This window comes from Patiria miniata, unplaced genomic scaffold, assembly GCF_015706575.1.
Source record: "Patiria miniata isolate m_02_andy unplaced genomic scaffold, ASM1570657v1 HiC_scaffold_13, whole genome shotgun sequence".
NCBI lineage: Eukaryota > Metazoa > Echinodermata > Asteroidea > Valvatida > Asterinidae > Patiria > Patiria miniata.
Genome location: NW_024037051.1, coordinates 9,157,815 through 9,180,347, shown reverse-complemented (window position 1 = coordinate 9,180,347; position 22,533 = coordinate 9,157,815). Strand labels below are relative to the sequence as shown.

Genomic DNA, 22,533 nt, shown 5'->3' with positions numbered 1-22,533 from the left:
AAAATTATAACATAAAAGATGTCAGTGTAGTACAGGGACGGGAAAAGAAGTAGACCCCACATTTATACAATGACCCATGCAGTTTTCCAGATCATATTACAACTTTATTAAAAATGTATTAACCTGTCTAAAGATGTCGCTGACTCACATCAAGTTGATACACGTCAGTTCCCAGCTGGAGATCAATTAGTCAGCTGATGGGTTGCCCAACACTCTATCCATAACTAAAAGTAGTGGTCATTCAATCAAACACAGGCCATACACGGAATGGATGTAATTGGATGCTTCTTGTTTGCTGTAACCTTGCAGAAACAATGACAATTTTAATAAAGAACAAGATGAGCATCAAGCTGCCAAAATTCAACCTCCCTTTAAAATTCTAATCTTAGGCCAAAAAAAAAAAATATTCGGTCTCTGGTCAGACCAAAGTTCCGGAATTGACGCGGCCACGCGGCTTCTTTTTTTTTTTTTTCCTTCAAGTTTGGATTGTACAGACAAGGTGTGTACTATTTTGCTTTTTTGGTGTCCTCATATACATTGGTGTCCTCCATAATTTGCCTTGGTGCTTTCGATCATTTGCCTTGGTGCAATTTCCCATTCCTTGGTGCTCTTTGGTAAAAAAAATTGAGGAGGTGCGGAAATAGAGGGTTGGAGCTGTTGGAGCTACCACGGAACATTTTGGAAAAAAAAAAGATCGACGCGCATGATTAAAATCGACGCGCGCGCTGACCAGAGACCGACTTATTTTTTTTTTTGGCCTTATTTCCAATATTTGTTCAAGCTTTCTACTTAACAAAATTGATCAAGCTTTTCACTTTTAATAAAAACCAATCATCCATTCCAATTTTTCATGCACTGCTGTGTCCTGGCCTAATTATTTCTCTGAATGTTAGTTAATTAACTTTTAGCCAGTGACAGGTTGTCAGTTGGATTTACACAAGGAGCTAAGCGCAAACGAAATCAAGACAATTAGCAATCCCAGCGCAAGGTCTACACCCAGAAGGGACCACATAACATTGATTGCATTTAGCTATATTAGCATCCGCGCTATAACACCAGATCTAGCGACGTGCCTTACGGAGATCTACATGCGTACAGGTGGTGTTGATGCGGAAATGCACTCCGGTGCACCGCTGATGGAAATCCAATTTACAAATCCACCTCACGAAGAGAAATTTGCAGAGATTGTTCTGTCTTGAATCAGTACTTCCTTGCAATCCAATGAAGCGTTTAGGTTTCTCGACTCAACTCACACATCATTAGAATTAAGGGAGGAGTAGTGTTGATTTCAGCTTGATGACAGCACTACAGGCACCTCATCATCACTTGGTGGTTCTAAAGGATTTTGAAAAAAAAGTGTGGCTGGGGTGTTGATGTCCAAGATTTTTTATAGGATTGGGAGGGTGGATGAGGCATGATGGAACAACGGATCGAGATTTGCAAACTTGAGTGACGACTTTATTCTGGGAACTTAAGGAACTTTTGGCTTTTTTCCCCCATTATGCGAAAATTAACATGAGTAAGCTGTGTGTGTATGTGTGGGTAGGCATTACATTCACTGGGTGGACTTCCGAACAAAAGAGGTCCACATAAACCAGGTAGAGGCGACGTTGTGTGGACGTGGGCAAGTCCACACAGTGTTTCCCCATTTCTGGAAAACAGGTTTAGAGGCATTTTTGGGTTAGGTTTATCTGTGGCAAAATGAAGAGAAACACTATAGGAAATCATAGAAAAAAAATTGGGTTGAAAGTGTTTTCACATTGAGAGTATAATGAATTTTTTCAGAGCGTTTTCTTAACTACACGAAACCAAGGGAATGTCCACACTTGGTATGTAACGTAAACATCAGTGAACGTATAAACACTGCCTTATGGGGTACCAGAACAATGGGAGGTACCCAACAAGGAATGCCCACCGACTTGCGGGGTACCGTTTTGGTACCACACAAGTTTTTCATGAAATAGATATATGGATTTTACTCAAAAACTAGGAATTTCCAAGGCGGGTTGATCCGTCGCAAATGGAAGAGTTTTAGAAAAGGGATATTAAGTGCGAATTTCAGCCCAGGAAATAAATTCTGGTTAAAATAAGAGCATTTTGAATTTAGTGTGCGACATTGCAAAATTTTAGTACACGAGAACAAAGGAAGTACCCAACTTCTATGCCTGTGTAAGGGTGAGTATGTAAACACCGGCAATCGTGGACGTAGGACAAAAGAATTGGGGCACAAACAATACGTCCACGATTGACGGAACGTCCACGATCTCAAATCGTGTACAAAACCAATGAGAGCTGTCGCTAAAATGAGTACAAACAAAGGAAAGAGGATTAGGGACAATGGGGGCGTCCACGATTGCCGGCATTTACACACGTGGGTGGGTGTGTGTGTGTGTGTGTAGGGGGGGGGGGGGGAGTGGGTGGGTAGCCACCCCAACCACACCCTTTGGATCTGCCTTTGATCAATGATTGAAACTGGGTTGACAGGTCACAAATGTGGGGTGTCACACTATCACAGTCAAGAACATAAATTAGTGGTGGTGGGATTTAAATCCAGATTCTTTTTAACATTCGGTTTGAATTCCACTATTCGGTTACAATTTTGGAAACTGGATATTCGAAACCAAGCTTTAAAAAAATTAAGCCTTCCAATTTTGTGACACATGCTAAAGAAATCAACCGGAACTTCTCCCAATCTACTCCATGGTGTCTTATTGAAACTGTACTCGCTTGCTAGTAGTAGTCTTCTTGGTGTATTAATAGCCTGCCCATTCGACCTATCATATAGAGTTACCATGCATTTTGTTTTCAACATTACAGCTCTGACATGTTTTTTTGAAAGGTCCAGCGGCCATTCCATCCTGCAAACTATACCCAGTCATTGGGAGGGCATTTCATGTGGCATCTCACTCGTCCCCTTTTTGTTGGCATGACTGGAAGCTGGATGGGAACTTCTGGTGAAATCAGATAACTGTAATTCGGTTTGAAAAAATTTGGATAACTGATTTGTGAAATCTCTGATTTCTTCCACCACCAATATAAATGACATTTTGAACCACTCACAGGCAAAGATTTAATTAAATTAACAATGAATGATGCAATGACTTAGAACACAGCTTCGTGATTCTCATAAAACTTGCTGCTTTTTTACAACAATGGGTATGAGTTAAACGTGTCAAGAAGCATTCAACCTGTGATTTGTATGTGATGAATAAAAGCCTGCCTAAGGCAGCCACTTTCACATAAAAAGTGGAAAAAGCTTTATGCCTGGCCGCTTCTGCTCTTCACTTGGGGATACATGTAGCTAAAGTGCGTCTGTAGTCTAAAAATAATCTCAGACTACTTCTGAAGATTTAAACCCGATTTCGCCATTATTATAAAATTGGAAATAATACTATAGGCCATATCCCGTTATTGCAAACTCCAGCTGAAAAAATGTACTGTCCGTGCTATTTTCGAGTTTCATCTCGAAAATTAGATTTTGTTGGTATGTTGATACTTTTCTGTCTAGCACTACAAACGTTATTCACTTTTTCATGAGAAATCAACTGAACAAATTCAGCCCTTGTTGTTATGGAATATTTTTTTCTACAAAGCAGGAATTGTTGGGGGTCCAACAAAAATTCAATTCTAGCTGGATGTGGTTTTGAAGATGCCAAGATAGTGAAAGAGCAGAAGTTAATGGTTTCAAATATATAAACACTCATGAATAGGTCAAAATTTGTTAGGATAAAAAAAACCGAAATTTGTTGATGAGCTCAAAAAAGAAGAAGTAAATCATGCAGAAAAAAGAAGAAGCACATGCCTGTTAACATCCTCCCCCCCCCCCGAAAGCTTTAACAGTGATGCCTGTTTTTCAAACTGCCTTCCTAGTACTCTGTACCCCAGAAAGTGGTCAACAACACAAGTGTCATCCGTATGGATATGACCCGTGCCCCAACAGGCTGATTGATTCCGATCAATACGGTGTTAAATGCGGGGTCAGTGGTTCCAACTCGGCTCAGGAGAAAGACGAGGAGGGAAAATCAATGAGGTAGACTTAGCATCTGGAATGATGCTTGGGATTCAGGGAGTGAGGAGTTGATGCAGTGCCATTATATGTTGATGTTATCACTGAAAATCAAGGAGGAGTTCCAAGATACAATCTTGAAGGAATTACAAAAGCACAGAGAGAAATATGGTGAAGTTGAAATATGTTGAGCTGAGTTTGACAATCCGGGGATCCGGGATGATTCAAGATGGTCCAAGAAGACATAATGGCCTGCTGTGCAGGGGTAATAATATAAGAATCTGAGAAGTAATACTGTCCATTTGGAATGAGATGAGCACATTTATTCTCTCTAAAGATCTGTGATGATATAAGACGGTCCTAGAACGCAAAATGGCTTGATGAGTAGGGGTAATCGTAGCCTTTCGCCAAGGCCATCGTGCCTTAGAGCGGTGGAGCTGCGAAAGCCCAAAGTGACTGTAGCAAAGCTAAAGTCAGCACGCACGAGAGGCGACGCCACGAGGCCTTTTTCAACTTGATTTTGTTGATTTATTCATAGTTTTTATGCAAATAAGAAGAGTGCTGAAAGGTTAACCAATCACAACGCGGATTTTGCCTAGTCGCTTCCATTTGTAAAAGAAGGGTGAGTAAGGAAAACGTAAGAGCAAATAACTGAAAGTTCAGATGAAAAATAAGTTCACACACTCAAATAATTTCTTTAAATACTTTTATAAGTAAAATTAAAATAAGATAATGTAAGAACAATTACGCGGTCACGATCTCGTGGAAAACTAGACTCGCATTTTCTGTTTTCAAATTTTGTGCAAGCATCTGGGCGCATCGACACGTCCGGGTAGTAGCCACGCACGCACTAAAAGGCTGATGATCGGTTGGAATTTTTGGGGTAGCAAAAATCGAGATTATAAAGAAAGACATAAGAAATTTCTTGACAAGTTAGAAAAGGCCCTCGTGGCTTCGCCACTCGCATGTGTGGTCTCCCGCTCCAGTCGCTTCGCCTCTTTCACCGCTTTGTCTAATGCCGGCAAGTTAAGCCACGATGGCCTGGGTGAAAGGCTAGGGTAATCGGTGAAGCATCGCCTTTGATATCCATCATGTTGGATATATGTGCAATTCGTTCTTCCGTGTTTGTAAATTAGCGAATTTCCATCACTTAAACAAGTGTAAGAAGCTCTTCATTTTGAAGAAGACCTTTAATCTAGAATGCTCCCCTATGGGGTTTAAAACATGTTTACCACAAAATAGTTGGAAATATCAGTAAAAAGTCAAATATAAATGTGCACTCTATAGTCATACAGGTCTTTAAAATAATTTGCAGGTTTTAAGTGTAATTAGCACACAGACGAATTTCACGGTAAAACTTTGGTCCTAAAAAATCAAGCCATTGGGATGCTAGAAAAGTTCAAATAATATAACGACTTTATTTGTTGCTGGAAATGCATTGGTAAGGCAATAAAGGTAGTCTATGTAATAGACCCATGGTGAATGCCATGGGTCTATGATATGTGAGCAGATTCGCTGATTAATTAGGCAAGACCCCACCTCTTGACCTCCCAGATTTTGACCAATCAGCGGGCGCTTTCTATATCGGGTCTTCGGTCATTCACCCGTTGCGCGATATAGACAATGGATTAAAAAAGCCCTGTGTCACACGCTCTGTATATCATGTTACGCAAAAACGCGCCCGGCTGTTGTTGCATTACAAAACACTGCATTCGAATTGACCAACCAAACGTTTAGTCCTGATTTGGGAATGAAATGACGTCACGATTTAATAAAGTCGACTCCGATTGGCTGAGGCTCGAGATCGCATAAATCTGCATGCTTCAGATGTTAGACAGGAGTCTTGGCTCCGTGGATAACGGGTGATACTCAGACTACAATAAAGACTGCCATCTCAGATAAATACAGGATTTTCTATATGTTCAAAGGTAAAACAGTGTGTGGATTTCTTTTCACCGAGACCTTTGAAATATGGTTAGGAAAAAAACAACAACAACAACAACGACAACAACAAATTGGACACCTTTCAAAGATGAAAAATATTATCCAAACTATTCACTTGATCATGACAACAACTTGACGTCAGCGCAATCAGGTCAGATGACATTGTAACCATCATTTCCAGTATATTATACATCACTCTCCGCAGCCAATCAATACATATTTCCGTGCCACCAAATACGACACCCACCCCACCAGGTGCGTGATTATACAGACCCATTGTCCAGCCTTTTCAATCGCAGCGTCGTCAGCCCCGGGATTTTGAAAGTCGATCAGTATGCAATCTGTTATCAGCATGCAAACAGAAGAATACGGCCAGTAGAGCAATTTTGTCCCTCCTTTCCTATTGAACGTCTTGACATGGATTTCTCGGGAGCTATAGATCCGGGAGACTAGGGGGCAATTTCAGTATCAAATAGGTGTATCATGTACTTTTGGACAAAGTGCTTGGCATCTGCGGAAACACGTCTCACAGCTTTGAGCGTGTGTATGGATATGCACGGTTCCCTTCAGGGTGTAATATGTAGAGTACCGAATATAGCTCAGGGCATACCAACATTAACAACTCCCACAACAAAATATCTGTGTGACTCACAGTAAAACGTGAAGACATTTCAAAGATTGTTTTGAATTTTTTGTTTCATTCCAGATTTTTCTTTGACCTATTTTTGTATTCTATGAAATTCCAGCTCGTGTCCTTTATTACTTCACACCAGCACTTACATACGTACACCTTAAAATGATTTTATAATTGTTTTAAAAATATTTAAATTGTTCTATAAATCTTGTGATAACAGTGAATCTAAAGCAGTTTTATCAAGTGACAAGACATCTCTTTTGTGAGTTTGTGTGTGTTCTGAAAAGAATTTCTTGTCAAATAATGCAAAGTTCTGCAAACTTAACTCTTGTTGCTGTCTTCACGGACTTCACCATACCACCTTCACATTTGATCAATCTTGTGAGAAAGGTGCTCATTCAATTCAAGAGCCTTATTTGGCAAACTCTAATTCTGAGGCTTTAAGAATTAGCTTTGGCAGTTGAGGTGCAAGTTTGGGCACAGTGTAAATGCATGTACCGGTATCTAAAGGGGGATAAAAGTCATAAATTTCAAAAGTGAAGAGAAATGTCTACCTTGCCCCCCACCACTTCTAACTTCTACTTCATATACAGGATGTATTTGTAATATAAACCCCAATGATACAACCACTTCCTTAAAGCTAACTGTAAAGTAACTGGCGTAATTATTGTTGAAAAACATACTTGGTTGAAAGATAGTAAGGGGACTAAACTCCCTGTGAAATTATTCTTTCTGGCAAGCTGTCATTTTGAAGTAATCAACGAAAGAAGGCCTTTCCAACGGTGCGTCTTAAGACGCACCATAGGAAAATTTAAATTAGTAGTTCGTTTTGTTATTCGGCGAAGCGCGCGCAAGCATTGCCACGATGCACACGCGGTTGCTATAATTCGTCACATCAGTGTGCGACATTGCGTACAGATGCAATCGGCTCAGTGAGAACGTGTCTCGGACGCTGAATTCAGGCCCAATTCAAAACATGATTCAGCAACTTTTGATTTGAAATTGAGATCCTAGAATGCTGTTTTTCTCGGAATATACAGCTGAAGCTGAGCTGAAACTTCATCAGGTTAGTTGTTCAGTATCCTTCATTAGATTTTGAACACTTTTGTTGCTTCAAACGAACAAAATGCACAAATTACAAATGATGGACTATATCTTTAATGCAGAAATCATTATTTCATGTCATTTACTCAGGGAACAATAAGATATCTAGGCAGGTGCACCATTTTTCAGTCCCTACTCCACACTCAGTAAGTGTGACATCAATGTCATTTTGGTTGTTTCCTTCACATTCAAGAACACTTTAGTCTCATTATGTTGTATTGATTTCAATATAAAGACGGTATCAGCACAACCTTTCAGAAACATGTTTAAATGCTGCGGAACGCCAAAGTTTCCCCCAAAAAAGCTTTCAAATTCAGACATCAGATTCCAACTTTCCAATGATGTGTTTAACTAACAAGAGGGGAAAAATAATGCAAAACATGGACATACCAAGCCTGTGAATGAATATTATCGTGAGATTTTTAATCAATAGCACATTGATGGTATAGGGTTCAATTCCCACCCATGTATTGATTCAGGATTTCATCCAAGAGCTGCCTTGCACGCCCACTGTGCGTCAAGATGTGATCAGGTTCCAAATGGAATGAATTTGCATCTTAATTACAACCAAGTACAGTACTGTCTGATCCAAGAGGTTGTTCAAGAGATCTCAAACAACTAGGGCAGTAGTACACCCCCCCCCCCACCCCCAACCCCCCAAAAAGGACAGAAACAGTTGGAAAATAAAATACTTTAGCATCATGAAGCACTGAATGTTGGGAAAAACAGTATTAAAGTATGGATAGGAGAAAATGGTGGCAAAGATTCTGACAACAGGCTCACAGCACCCAGAGTAAAAAATACTCCCCATACCTTTTAAAAACAAAATTAAGTTATTGTGACGATACTAAATATGCCAAGAAAGTAGACAAAAGAAAAGATCACAAAGACATGAAATTGAAAAACATTAAAAAGCGGCAAAAAATACATCCTTCGACACTGGAAAACAAGGAGAGGATTAATTGATGTATGTGGCATGTTTTTCAATCTTGAAAGTCACATTGCCTGAAAAAAATAAAACGATGAGGATAAATGTATAAAATTTAAACAGGCCAAACTGACTAATTTCAAGCAGTGTGGTTTGTTGACTTCTACATGAGAACAACAACCTTTTACAATTACAACTATGATTTGTAGAGTGAATTCCCGACCAGTTTCACAACCATAAAGTTTAAGCCTATAAATCCAAGACATTCCTACAACATTTATGCATTAATTACAAATTCACTGTGTACCGTTTATCAGACTGAACCAGCAACATTCACTTTAAAAAGCGTACATACAAAAGGACATATCCTATACAAAACATTGGACATTAAACCATTCTATTTCTATGAATATGAATAAAAGCGCTGCAAACTGATTACTGACTGGATTGACCTGATACAAATCAACAAAATGAGGGCCTAAAGATCTGATCCTAAGAGAATCTTTGCCTTTGAGAAGAATTCTGCTGGAACGAAACGTTAACCTTCTAGGATTATTCTAAGCATAATGTGCAGCTTTAGCTGGTCTTGTTTAAAGATATAGTCCATCATTTGTAATTTGTGCATTTTGTTAGTTTGAAACGTTCGTTTGAATGTTCTCAAAATCTAAAGATGGGTGATAAAGCTGATGAAGTTTCAGCTCAGCTTCAGATGTATTTTTCGAGAAAAACAACATTCTAAGATCTCAATTTCAGATCAAAGGTTGCTGAATCATGTTTTGAATTGGGCCTGAATTCAGCGTCCGAGACATGTTCGCACTGAGCCGAATGCAGCTACGCGATGTCGCGCACTGATACGACGAATTATAGAGGGTGCGCGCGTGTGTGCGTTGTGTCAACGCTTGCGCGCTCTTTGCCGTATAAAAAAAAACGAACTACTAACGGAAATTTCCAACAGTGCGTCTTAAGACTGCCTTTTTAATAATGCCTTTGTTTTGCTGGGATGTGCATGAGTGAACCATTTGTGCATTCATTGTTACTGAATTATACTATCAAAAGATGCCCTCTGAGCTGGCCGCTACACAGAGGGTCAATTCGACTGCATAAAATGTACATTTGGCATGCTCAATGTTCTGGGTGCTGTAATGCATCTCCATTAGCACGTCTACGCATTACTGCCTGCTGCATATTACAACGTAAAACCAATCACGATTTGAGATTTAATCATCACAGAATAAGACATGTGACGAATGAGAATGTCCAGCCATTGCAAGTGCAACACACTGTGAAGTTTGATTATAATACTGGTACATGATGTTCTCTTCGTAAGTGGTTTGTGGCTGAGATGCTTTTATTGCATGCACTGCCTGCAGCCGTCGGAGGAGGACGAAAAACTTGGGAGCTTTTCTGAAAAACACTCCTTATGCACACGGCTGTGTTTCAATGTAAACACAATTCATCTTCAGGAATCTAAATGTATTTTTACACTCAATATGTATCTGGTCACTTTTGCGATCAAACCTGTTCAGTATTTAACTCCAACTGCGCCAAACAAGTATAGATTTCATGATTTTCTTTTTAAGATAAACAATCCAAAATAATTCATGTAAGCTAACAAGGGAACCAAGAAATGTGAGAGGAGTTCTTGTTCTATTTACACATTTTCAAAAAGGTACCGTGATTCAAAGCATTTTTTTTTATTGCATTAAATGAATGGGGCCGTATCATAAGTCCGACGCCTCATAAGTCCGACGTCGGAAAAACAAAGCGTACGAGGCGTCGGACCTATGAGGCGTCGGAGCTATGAGGCATCGGAGCTATGAGGCGTCGGACTTATGAGGCGTTGGACCTATGAGGCGTCGGAATACATGTATGGTCCTCTATTTGGTTGGGGGATGCAATTTTGTGTGACTTATGAGGCGTCGGACCTATGAGGCATCGGACTATGAGCGGACTCCGAATGAATAGGTCTCTTTCAAAGATGGCCATCTGTGTAGGAGAACTGCACCGTATTTTATGCATTCAAGCACACATTGCGCAGTGTTGAAAATGTTCCAAACACACGCGCTTGTTGCGCGAAACATGTTCAAAATACGATGCAGCCAAGGCGTGTTAAATGCAAGTTGAGGCTCAAAATGCTGTAGGAAATGACGTCATTTGAGAGGGACCAGTTGTTGTATAAATACCTTTATAACTTTACAATTGTAACTTTACACTCGGCACAAAAGCGAAAGGAACACAAATTTGTGACGTCACAGCAAGTATATTTGTGCTGCAAATTCACAAGAGTTGAACACATTTCACCTCAGGCAAATTTCGCTGTGATTGTTTCACAACTTCAGATTCACTTCGCTTTTCATTCATTCGTGACATATAAACCGGCTTTAAATCTGCTCATCAGATTATTACTTTGGCTTCCACCGTCTCCCTGGGCTTATGATCCCTTAACTCTTGAGATAATCCCAAAAAGGGGGCTGCTTATAAGTCCGACGCCTCATACGTCCGATGCCTCGTATGTCCGACAAAATCGCATCCCCCAACCAAATAAAGGCCCATAAGTCCGACGTCTCATAGCTCCGACACCTCATAAGTCCGACGCCTCATAGGTCCGACACCTCGTACGCTTCGTTTTTCCAGTGTCGGACTTACATGTATGAGGTGTCGGACTTATGAGGCGTCGGACCTATGAGGTAGAATAAATAAACTTTATGCCTCATATTCCGACGCCTCATAAGTCCAAAATTTCGGACTTATGAGGCGTCGGACCTATGAGGCGTCGGACTTATGATACGGCCCCTCCCAAAAGTCATAGTCGGCAAATGAAAGTCCGGGTGAAATTGGGGGAATTTGAAAAATAAATGAAATAATAGATAGAGGGCTTGAGGGTCGCGGAGGGCCTCAGAGCAATGCTCATAGGGTCTACATGTTTGTATTTGCCTTGAGGCACACCTTACAATACCTATTTCTTTTGTTCTACATACAATCATGGGTAAAAATACTCTTACTGTAAAAACCTCAGTGATATTCCCCATTTCAAAAGGGATTAATTTAAAAATCCTGAAATCAGGAGGCGAAAATCTGACAAAAACATCCTGTCAAAACTCATCCCTGCCATGCGCCAATGAAAAAGTAGTGAACTGGCTAATTAATCAAATTCTCCCCTTACCAATTTCTCCAAAATTGTGACTCTATAACTGTAAAATTGGAGTCCAGACAATTTGGAAGTTTCACAGCTAACTACCGGTAGTAAGAACAAAAACTGGTTCAAGTCCCATCCATGAGCAAATGTGCTACTTGTAAAAAAAGCTCAGCAAACAGTGCTGTAATATTAAAGCTGTAAGTTGCAAACCCTTGCATAAAAATTTACACTGTAGTAAAACCCTACCAAATGTCATCTTACGCATGCATGCACTCTACTAAGACATGAAGGCACGGATCAAACCATGACAGGTTAGATTTCCAAGAGACTTCTGAGAAGCTTTTAACCAATGCTGGCTGAAATTATCATACGTACTCATCGGTCTGGAAGTTGCCTTTTTTTGGCCTCCGAAAAACTTGTTTTGAGGTATACCTCGACTTCCTTGAGAAAAGAAAAAGATAAACGGTAAACCTCTTGCAGCTGACGTTTTGGAGGAGAGGAGGGGATGGGCACTGTTCCCTTCAAGTACTGTGTTTACGAGCCTAAATTTTACCTTTGTAGCCAATCAATTGACAATAAGCCATGATCAATAAAGAGGCATCCTTCCAAAAAAAATCAATTAAAGTAATCAGCCTGCTCATAGACAAAGTAATATTATGCGGGGAGAGATATTTACAGTTAGACAAGACAAGCTACATGCTATCCATACTATTGATTTACATAAACCATTAGTCTCCAAGTCTTTGTAATGTTAATTATGCAAAAAGGATCTCTGCATTTTTGTGCAGAAACTTTCTTGACCTCTACTCCTCAGTTACACATGAACTGTACGTGTTTAAAGATATAGTCCATCATTTGTAATTTGTGCATTTTGTTCGTTTGAAGCAACAAAAGTGTTCAAAATCTAATGAAGGATACTGAACAACTAACCTGATGAAGTTTCAGTTCAGCTTCAGCTGTATATTCCGAGAAAAAAAAACAGCATTCTAGGATCTCAATTTCAAATCAAAAGTTGCTGAATCATGTTTTGAATTGTTTTGAATTGCAGCTATACGCGATGTCGTGCACTGATCCGACGAATTATAGCAACCGCGCGTGCCTGTGCGTCGTGCCAATGCATGCGCGCGCTGCACCGAATAACAAAACGAACTACTAATTTAAATTTTCCTACGGTGCGTCTTAAGACGCACCGTTGGAAAGGCCTTCTTTCGTTGATTACTTCAAAATGATAGCTTGCCAGAAAGATTAATTTCACAGGGAGTTTAGTCCACTTACTATCTTTTAACCAAGTATGTTTTTCAACAATAATACGCCAGTTACTTTTTCAAATAGCTGCAAATGATGGACTATAGCTTTAAGTTTCTACAGTAAGGATCATGATTCATACATGTACTTCTTTTATTTTCCGTAATGAAAAAGACCCAAAACGTATAGTTTTAATACAAAAAGAAATACAAATAAGACTGCATCAAACTACCCACGAGCTCAGAAAAAAAAGTTACAGTAAACAATCCATTACCACCGTCCTTGGTTTTTAAATGTTCCAATTCGTTAAATGTGTTTGCTCTAATACTCGAGAACAAAACACTCTGGTCTCCTTACCGGTGAGATAATTCTAAGCTCTGTTGTTGTGTGAATAGCTAATGGCTCGTGGGTAAATACCTCATTCCAGACAGACATTGATTTGTTAATTTACAGGTGTATCAACAGACGCACTTCATAGTGGGTGGAAGAGACAGCACGCAAACACGCTGGGAGATATAGAACATTGTAATGAACAGGACTTGACAACTCTCTTGAGGAACACGGACAAAAATTGCCAACAGCGATTTGAAGAAAAGAGTCAACACTGACAGTTCAGAGACTATCTAAGAACTTTCAGCAGTCAACCACAAATTTAAATTAGAGATAACAAACACTAAAAAAAAATATATCCCTCTTTTGGAAATTACACTTCTCTCATTAATTTAACCCTTTTGTGCACAGGACGGTAACTAATGACAGCCCAAGAAAAGTATGCATCTGGTCCAAATAATCTGTGCACCGAAGGGGTAACGCACATTTTTTCATAATTTTCAAATGCCAAAACACATTCATCTTTTGGGTAATTCCACGGTTACTCACGTTACATTTTTGATGTACTTTTGAGTTTCCATGGGCTGTAATTACTTTACTGAAAAGGTTTAATAACTGTTATCCCCATGGTAGATAGAGTAGACCTAGATCTACCTAAGCACGAAAGATGACATCCAGAAAAATGTGTTATGTATGATAAACAAGACGCACAAAATCGGTTACTCACGTTACATTTTCATAATGTGAGTAACCGATTTTGTGTGTCTTGTTTATCATACATAACACATTTTTCTGGATGTCATCTTTGGTGCTTAGGCAGGTCTAGGTCTACTCTATCTACCATGGGGATAACAGTTATTAAACCTTTTCAGTAAGGTAATTGCAGCCCAAGGAAACTCAAAAGTACATCAAAAATGTAACGTGAGTAACCGTGAAATTGCCCTTTTGGAAATTACAGTTTGTTAATGAATATATTTTTCATGCTTTCAAATGCCAAATTTATGCAAATTTCAATATTGGGTTTTTCCCCTTACCGCTGTATTTTATAAACACTAAATTCCAATTGAAACCCAAAATCAAGTTGCTCTTCATTAAAAAAAAACCCAACAATACAACACTGTTATATTATTTTTCTAAACATAATGTACCACGTGAAATCAAAGTGCAGCGTTCTAACAGAAAGAAGGCAAATGCTCTTAAAACAATGTCCACCGACTACATGCTTCAGTATACCCAGCCACAAAACACAAACCAGACACTTAGGAGTTTAATCAAATTTCCCTGCAATAAATTCAATAAGTCATGCAGTCATGTTGTGTAATCAAAAAGGAAGAGCGTTACGCCACTCGGAAGAGCGTTACGTCACTCAGTTTGAGTAATCCATTGATAGTCAATCATTTTTTTTGCAATTCCAGAGATCAACCCGACCAGATTTCTCCAATCTTTCTATTAAGCCGAGGCTATCTTACAATCTAGACTCCAACCTCGGAGCCATTCTCCTCATTCTGTGGATTTCATTACACTCATCTGTGTCTTAAGGATGAAGTATGGTAGAATCAAGTGCGTGCACCTGTGATTCTGCATCATTTAATTTATTGATGAATTTGTAATGGATCATTAAACAGAACCACCTGGTCGTTAAAAACTTAAATTTTTTAATTGCATTTGAAAGCATTGCGCAACATTTTTTGTTTCCAACTATGACTCACACCCTATATTAGGATTCTTTCTAAACAAAAACCTGCTCACTGATATGAACATTTGTCTTCTAAATGTCAGAGAGTTTATCAACCCAGCTGATTTCACACAAAAACAGATTTTGCTTTCCCTTCAATAAGGAACATTACATCATTTTGCTATCGTTATTGAAATTTTAAAATGAAATTTGGTAACTTGTCACATCGGGAAAACAATATACTAAAATTCAGAATAAAAAGGTTATGTGTAAAAAAAAACTAGAAATGTAATATTGCTTGGAAAATATGAAAACATTCCAACCAATTTGAATTGCAAGTGTCTCCATCAGCGATTCATTCAATAAATAATTTACAAAATTCACTTACCTTTCCAAATCTTGAAAAGTTGAAATGCAGAATTCCTATCCAGAAATGCAATCGTATGGAAAATTCCAACTGACACTCCTAACGATAGTGATCTCTTGAGACGAATCAATTCCCAAAATGCTGATGAGATTTCCTCCTCTTCCAGAAGACACTGCAAGATTTGTTTTTCCTTTTCTGTAATCGTCAATAAAGAAGAAATAGTAGAGGTAAATTTTCTTCCGAAAAAGTATTTCCAGCTCCAATCCTAATGTTTTCGGTGAGGACTGATGTTACACGGTATTTCAAAACTCCGCCGACTCTCTGCAGAAAATGTTGTCAATAGTTCATCTCCAAACAGAATCGCATTTGTTTTATGGCCTGACAGCACCGTACGTTACTTAAATCCACACTGAAAATCCCCCGGTGCCCTGTCACAGCCGGTATCCGCAAGGATTAACCTGTGAGTACATCACAATACAGGCTTGTAATTCCAAACACGTTGCTGCAAGACTGTGCAAATGGGCCGTCCTGTCCGTCCTCCCCAGCCTATGATCGCAGGCCGGCAGACAGCAGCAATAATAGATTCTGGGATGGATTAGTGAATATGCATGCCTCTAGGTACGGCCACGACTTAATAGCACGGAGCTGAGCATCGGTCTGCGGGAGATTAAGCTCCTAAGAGGAGGTCTGGCTGGCTGGCCGCAGAATGCAGCCGGGATGGAACTAGGCCAGCCCACTATAGTCACAGCGAGACCTTCATTTGCATTTGGAATTGTGTGGGATGTACACGTAACCCTGGGAATATTTGGCCATCAGGCAAGCTAGATTAGATGAACAAAAGATTTCTAAATGTTGGCACCTTGCCAGTGGCTGTTTCCATTATCTTTACTGGGGCCTCAAGACATTTTTTCGGCCTTATAATAACTTTCCTGGCTGGTACTTCCTTACTAGGAATATTTTAAGTGCAATCAATATTAAAGACGCGTTCCCTGTTCTATTTTCGAATTTCTGCTCGAATAATAGATTTGTTTTTACAAGTGCTATTTTCCTAGAAATAGACAAGTTATTCACTTTTGAATGAGACATCTGACGTAAAAATCCACCGACATTCACAAAAATTGATTATTGACTACAAGGCAATAATGAGGCTCTCACAGGGCGGGTCATTTGTGTGCAAAATGAATTCCTTTTTCAGAGGGTTTCAGCAAAAAATTATCAATTTTTTAGGGTATGCATCTTTAAAGACTGACACAATGAACAAAGAAATCAATCATTCATTGAATATAAATTGGGCATCTTGGAGCACCTCATTGGGTTGATTTGTGTCATCTTTTTCCTTCCGAGAGATTTCAAGCAAAATTTATTGCATCATTTATCACGTTGTGATATCATTCCAATCGGTTTAGCGGTGTCTGAATCAATTAATCTTATTAATACCAAGGCTAGACTGGCAGAATTTAATGTCATCTGTCTTCCACTACAAATTCCTTTGGCAGGGTTAGCTCTGCAACTGGGTGGAAATTAGTCTGATGCTGCGAACGTGAAATATCTGAGCTGATTACTTGAAAATATCAAAATTTATTGGGAAAAAAATGAACTACCGTAAGCTTTCATTAGGTATCCTATGGTACACATACCGGGTACACTGCAGATTGCTAATCAGTTTTATGAGATACAAATGTTCTGAAATTATTCCCTTTTTACATTATGAATATGAGAACTTTTGGAAGGAGGGTTTTTTTTATAAATAAAAACAAGATTCCAACTGAAATTGTGATTCTTGCAGTGATTTAGGAAAATTGGTTGTCTACAAACAGTACTCTATACCTAAATCAAAAAAAGAAACAAAATTTTAGCAGACAGGGTCACTCTCGATAATTGTTTTGGTCTCCAACCTAATTGCCGAATTACAAGAAAACACACTTGGATTACATCATTTTCACACAAAGTCTGTTCACTACTGAACCATCAATCTTTAATTTCATACCCTCAACAAAATTGGCTGACTCTGATTTTATGTTAGAGCTAGTAATAAAACTGTCGCCAACTTCACGTTCACAGAGGATAAAATTGCAAATGATTGTTCACGTAATCATTGCAAAGTAGCACAACAGGTTTTCATCTCAATAACAGATGCAAGCAATTCAACAGACGTGATTACAATATGTACCTGTAGTTATTAAATGGCTAAGTGGCTTTTTTTGGCTTTCTTGGCTATTTTGGACGGTCTGTCCAATTTGCAGTAATTGACTGAGTACCCATCTGTGACGTGTGGTCGTATCACTGCGTAATTGGCAATTTCCACTAGCAGGCTTCTGCAATGGATCCACCGTCAGACCATATCACTTGTCATACAAGTGTTATTGTAGCTTTGTACGTGCATCTACATATACTGATATTAATGTATGCTAATATTAAAGCGTATAAAGCTTTGATGTTATATATTGTTGTAATATTGCCATCAGAAGTTACACAAGTAAACCGTTTTATTTTGTTTTCCTCCCACCTCTAAAACTGGAATGTCTTCTTATTGTCTTCTCTCTACAGGTTTCTTCAGGCTTGCGAGCTATAGTGCCTTGTGCGCTTTTGAGGAATCCTTGATTTTTGACAAGAAATAATTAATAATAAAGAAACTTTGAAATGAAATATGTTACCTTCGGCTGTTGATAGCGTAGGAGAGTAACATTCAGCTGATGAGAGCTTATAATTACCAGGCTCATCCAGTCTATCCTTGATTGCCATATTGCCACAGTGAATGTGTCAACGCCTTCCATCTCTTAGGCTTCAGGCAAAAGACATACACGCTAAAAGAAAATCAAAAACAAAACAAAATCTTACTGAAAGTAACTACCCTTTCTGGTTCAACATTCTACTCTCACTGTTTAAATACAGTGTGTTACAGTTACTTTTTAAATCATATTTGGCTTAAAGCTATAGTCCATCATTTGCAGCTATCCGAAAACTAACTGGCGTAATTATTGTTGAAAAACATACTTGGATGAAAGATAGGAAGGGGACTAAACTCTCTGTGAAATTATTCTTTCTGGCAAGCTGTCACTTTGAATTAATCAACGAAAGAAGGCCTTTCCAACGGTGCGTCTTATGACACACCGTAGGAAATTTAAATTAGTAATTTGTTTTGTTATTCGGCGAGGTGCGCGCAAGCATTGGCACGACATTGCGTAGCTGCAATCGGCTCAGTGAGGACGCGTCTCGGACGCTGAATTCAGGCCCAATTCAAAACAGATTTAGCAACTATTGATTTGAAATTGAGATCCTAGAATGCCTTTTTTCTCGGAATATACAGCTGAAGCTTAGCTGAAACTTCATCAGGTTAGTTGTTCAGTACCCTTCTTTAGATTTTGAGCACTTTTGTTGCTTCAAACGAACAAAATGCACAAATTACAAAAGATGGACTATATCTTTAAGTTGAAGATGACTCCCTGTGCTGTTTTCAAGTGTCACCCTTAAAAAAAAAAGTCTTTTTACAATTGATATTTTTCTAGCACTATAGAAGTTATTCATTTTTTGATGACACATCGAATGAAAACAGTTATTGAATTATTTCTTCACAAAATTTGAATTGTTAGCCGACAGACAATAATTAATAAAAAAAACTTTTAAATGAAATATTTTACCTTTGGTTGTGAATAACTGACAGGCTCAATAGGCTAAATAGCTCCTTTTTTAACAAAACATAACAAAGGTTGGTTTTTTTTTAACAAAACATACTAATTTAAAATATGCCAGTCGCAGTGCAGTTTCATTTGTGCACAATATGAAAGCCCCACTTCAGTGGGTTGCAGATGTTGGAAATTGGATTAAATAATTTTTTCTGAAAAACAAAACATACAAATTGAAAATATGTTGGGAGAAAATCCATACTTTTTGAAGAGCACGGAAACTTTAATCAACGATACAAACAGATATTTAAATACCATGCACGCACACTGTTGTGTTCACAATATAGTGCCTTAATTGGACTTTTTTGTGTGTTAATGCAATTGTAGGCCCCCCCCCCTGAAAAAAAATCTGCAGGCTTGGTGTGAGTGCAGTGGGTGAACTGTGAAATCCAACACTTGATAAGATGAATGCGTGATAGCGGGGATGAGCCCAAGATCCCTCAGGCAATTTGACATGTCAAGTGATAATCACTTCATCGTCTCGCTTTTCCCTGCTCAATGCACTGACTGCTCATCAACGCATACTGATGACCGCAAGACAAGCCACACACACTGACCGCTCTGTGGCCCTACACTGACCGCTAAGCAACAGCATGGAGGTATAGAATTACCTCCATGGCAACAGACACTGACCACAACAGCATAGGGAGTTTTCCGAGTCATTTTGCAGGTCAAGTTGGTCAAGTTGAAAAGGAATTACACAGGATCAGGAGCGTTGCCATACCAATTTGAATAGGGGGGGGGGGGGGGGGGGGCGGAGCGTGTAACAACACAATTGCCAAAAGACCAACCATGTTGGAAGGTAGCCATTGTATTATGGTAGTCATCGGCTGTTGAAAAATCTAAAAGTGGGTTGGGGGTTGGGGCAGACACCTACTTGTGGGGGAGGGAGTAGGGGTGCTGTTCATAAGCGGAGCTCTTGGACAATAGGTGGCGCTATTCGTTGCTGCATATTTGCCAACATGCACACAATTTTCCTAACAGGGTGACAAATTTGCTGTCCATGGGTGAGAAAAAAAATCAAACAAAAAAATCACATGCAACGGCACCAAGCTCAAAAAGGGAAAATTTATCACGAAAAAATAGTCACGTGACCACGCACATTGCGAAAAATTTCTTATCGTACTTACCATCTGGACACTCTCATGTCCGGATCGTAATTGTGAGGGGTCACGTGACTACGTGATAAATTTCTTGAACTTGGGGCTGGTACCATCTTCCAACATAGGGGGCGCTCTTCAAAACCAGTGATTATATGCTAAACATACATTATGTGCCCATTTTCAGGGCGTCTTGTATGGGTTTTGGGACTTGGTTTTCATATTCCTCGTTTATATCAAAAATATCTCTACCATTATTGGGAAATGGTTACTTCTAAGAAATAGTAAGATACTTTAAGGGCATTTTTGATTTATCTCGAGGGGACACTTTAATGCTCGAGGGGGCACATTTATGGCCGCAAAAGGGGCACTTGGGAAAATCTGGGGGGGCAAACGCCCCCCCCCCCCCCCCCCCCCCCCCCCCCCCGTTCCGCCGCCCCTGCCCATAGACAGCTCAATGTGCCATTAATCAGTTTTAACTGAAAAAAAGAGAGATTTTTCAGAATAGGTCTGACCTTCCCATGCCTTTTACATTACAGATTTTCAGTGTGGGTCACGTGTGCCCCCCCCCCCCCCAGCCATTGCGCAATCACGATTTCAGGCAAGATGGCGGTATCTGCGAAACGGCTTATGGAGCTTGATCAGGGCTCGCTTATAAAGGGCCCCGAAAAAAATTGGATTCTAAACGCTCTGTGGTGCGATCTTCAATTTCTGACCACTTCAACCAATTTTGTTAGCAAAAGATCATCATTCAAACATCAACTTTGAGTTTGACCAAAAAAAAATAAGTCGGTCTCTGGTCAGCGCGCGCGTCGATTTTAATCATGCGCGTCGATCTTTTTTTTTTCCAAAATGTTCCGCGGTAGCTCCAACAGCGCCCTCTATTTCCGCACCTCCTCATTTTTTTTTACCAAAGAGCTCCAAGGAATGGGAAATTGCACCAAGGCAAATGATCGAAAGCACCAAGGCAAATTATGGAAGACACCAATGTACATGAGCACACCAAAAAAGCAAAATAGTACCCCACCTTGTCTGTACAATCCAAGCTTGAAGAAAAAAAAAAAAAAAAAAAAAAAAAAAAAAAAAAAAGCCGCGTGGCCGCGTCAATTCCGGAACTTTGGTCTGACCAGAGACCGAATATTTTTTTTTTTGGCCTGATTAAGTTATTTATTTTGTTTGCGTGAGAAATCTCGCGTGCGCATGAGAGCGTGAGAACAACCTAAAATGCGTGAGTCTCACGCTCAATGCGAGAGAGTTGGCAGCCCTGGGAGTGGGGAGGTCAGTCCAACAGGTTCCCCAGGCTTATTAATGCACATCAAATTTTCCTGACTAGCTTACCCTTGGCCACTTGAACTATTCCGACAGGTTGGAGGATTACGGAACTAATCTATAACATCTTGACACTAACTGACTGTGAATCAAACACCAGATAATAATGAACAGTTCCAGGTGTATCTTCGGGTCAATCGGCCAAAAAGTACATTGACTTGATCAACAGGTCAGCTCAGTGTGGGTTAGTTTCACATTGAAAAAAGTCTCCCGTTTCTGGTCAGCGCGAGCGTCGCCGTAGCCATGCGCACCGCAAAATCAAAAAGTTTTTTTTCAATGCAAGATCATCTTGCATTGAAAAAAAAACTTTTTGATTTGTCTCAAAACCGCCAAACTCACTGGTTGATTGGAGTCCTGCTGCTGCACAATTTTAATATGTTTTTAGATGGAGTTATCATAGAGTATATGTGGCCTCTCTGGGCTCCCATATATTCTGCACCAAATTTAGTTGGGTACCATTTGCAGACGGTGTTGTCATTTTGTAACTGTGTGTCTGGAAGCCAGACTGAAGGAGCAATGGTCGTGTATCTAGAACCTGTAAACGCAGTTTTATGTAAGCGCAATATGTAAGGAAGCAGACTAATGACCAGCCTGGCAGCTCTGCACAATGTCGATGAAGGGTGCACGCCTGTAAATAGGCCAAAAATCCGTCCGCCAAGTTCATGAATAAAAGTTATACCCTCAAAATAGTTTTGAGAGCCATAAAATTGGGGAATTGAAAAGATATGGTAATGAACCTCTGGCCCGGACTTGGGGCTTCCAATTCTGAGCATTTTGGATGCTATTGGGCTCGAAAGTGGCGCTATTTTGCCATGTTGTGGAGGGATCGTTTTTCAAGATGGCTACCTGTCCGCTTTGGGGAAAATAGGGGTCGTCTTCTTTGGGCGAGAATATCTCGAAAAGTCAATGGTCAACCCACCCAAAAATGAAAAGGAAATGAAAGACGACACATTGATCATCATTTTTCTGTGCAGCTTGAATACCTGTGAGAGTTTGAGCATTTTTAAAAGAATTTTGAAGTATGCGCATTTAGCACTAGTGTCTATGGGATG

The 22,533-nt window shown here is 39.6% G+C and overlaps 1 protein-coding gene across 1 annotated transcript; it reads right to left on the bottom strand.

Annotated features, from left to right (window-relative positions):
- Window positions 1-764: 764 nt before the first annotated feature.
- On the bottom strand, window positions 765-18,169 carry LOC119721206. The gene is made up of 3 exons (XM_038191143.1): window positions 18,024-18,169; window positions 15,391-15,564; window positions 765-1,335 (listed from the first exon to the last, which is right to left on the bottom strand). The coding sequence occupies exons 1-3, from the start codon at window positions 18,109-18,111 to the stop codon at window positions 1,289-1,291; spliced, it is 309 nt and encodes a 102-aa protein (XP_038047071.1). The 5' UTR covers window positions 18,112-18,169; the 3' UTR covers window positions 765-1,288.
- Window positions 18,170-22,533: the final 4,364 nt, after the last annotated feature.

Bases quoted from the DNA above. Each gene is read 5' to 3' on its own strand.
- LOC119721206 (XM_038191143.1), bottom strand. From the start codon at position 18,111: ATGGCAATCAAGGATAGACTGGATGAGCCTGGTAATTATAAGCTCTCA. The intron at 15,565-18,023 runs GTAACATATTTC...TGACGATTACAG, and splicing joins TACGCTATCAACAGCCGAAG to AAAAGGAAAAACAAATCTTG. The intron at 1,336-15,390 runs GTAAGTGAATTT...AAAATCCTTTAG, and splicing joins ACTTTTCAAGATTTGGAAAG to AACCACCAAGTGATGATGAG.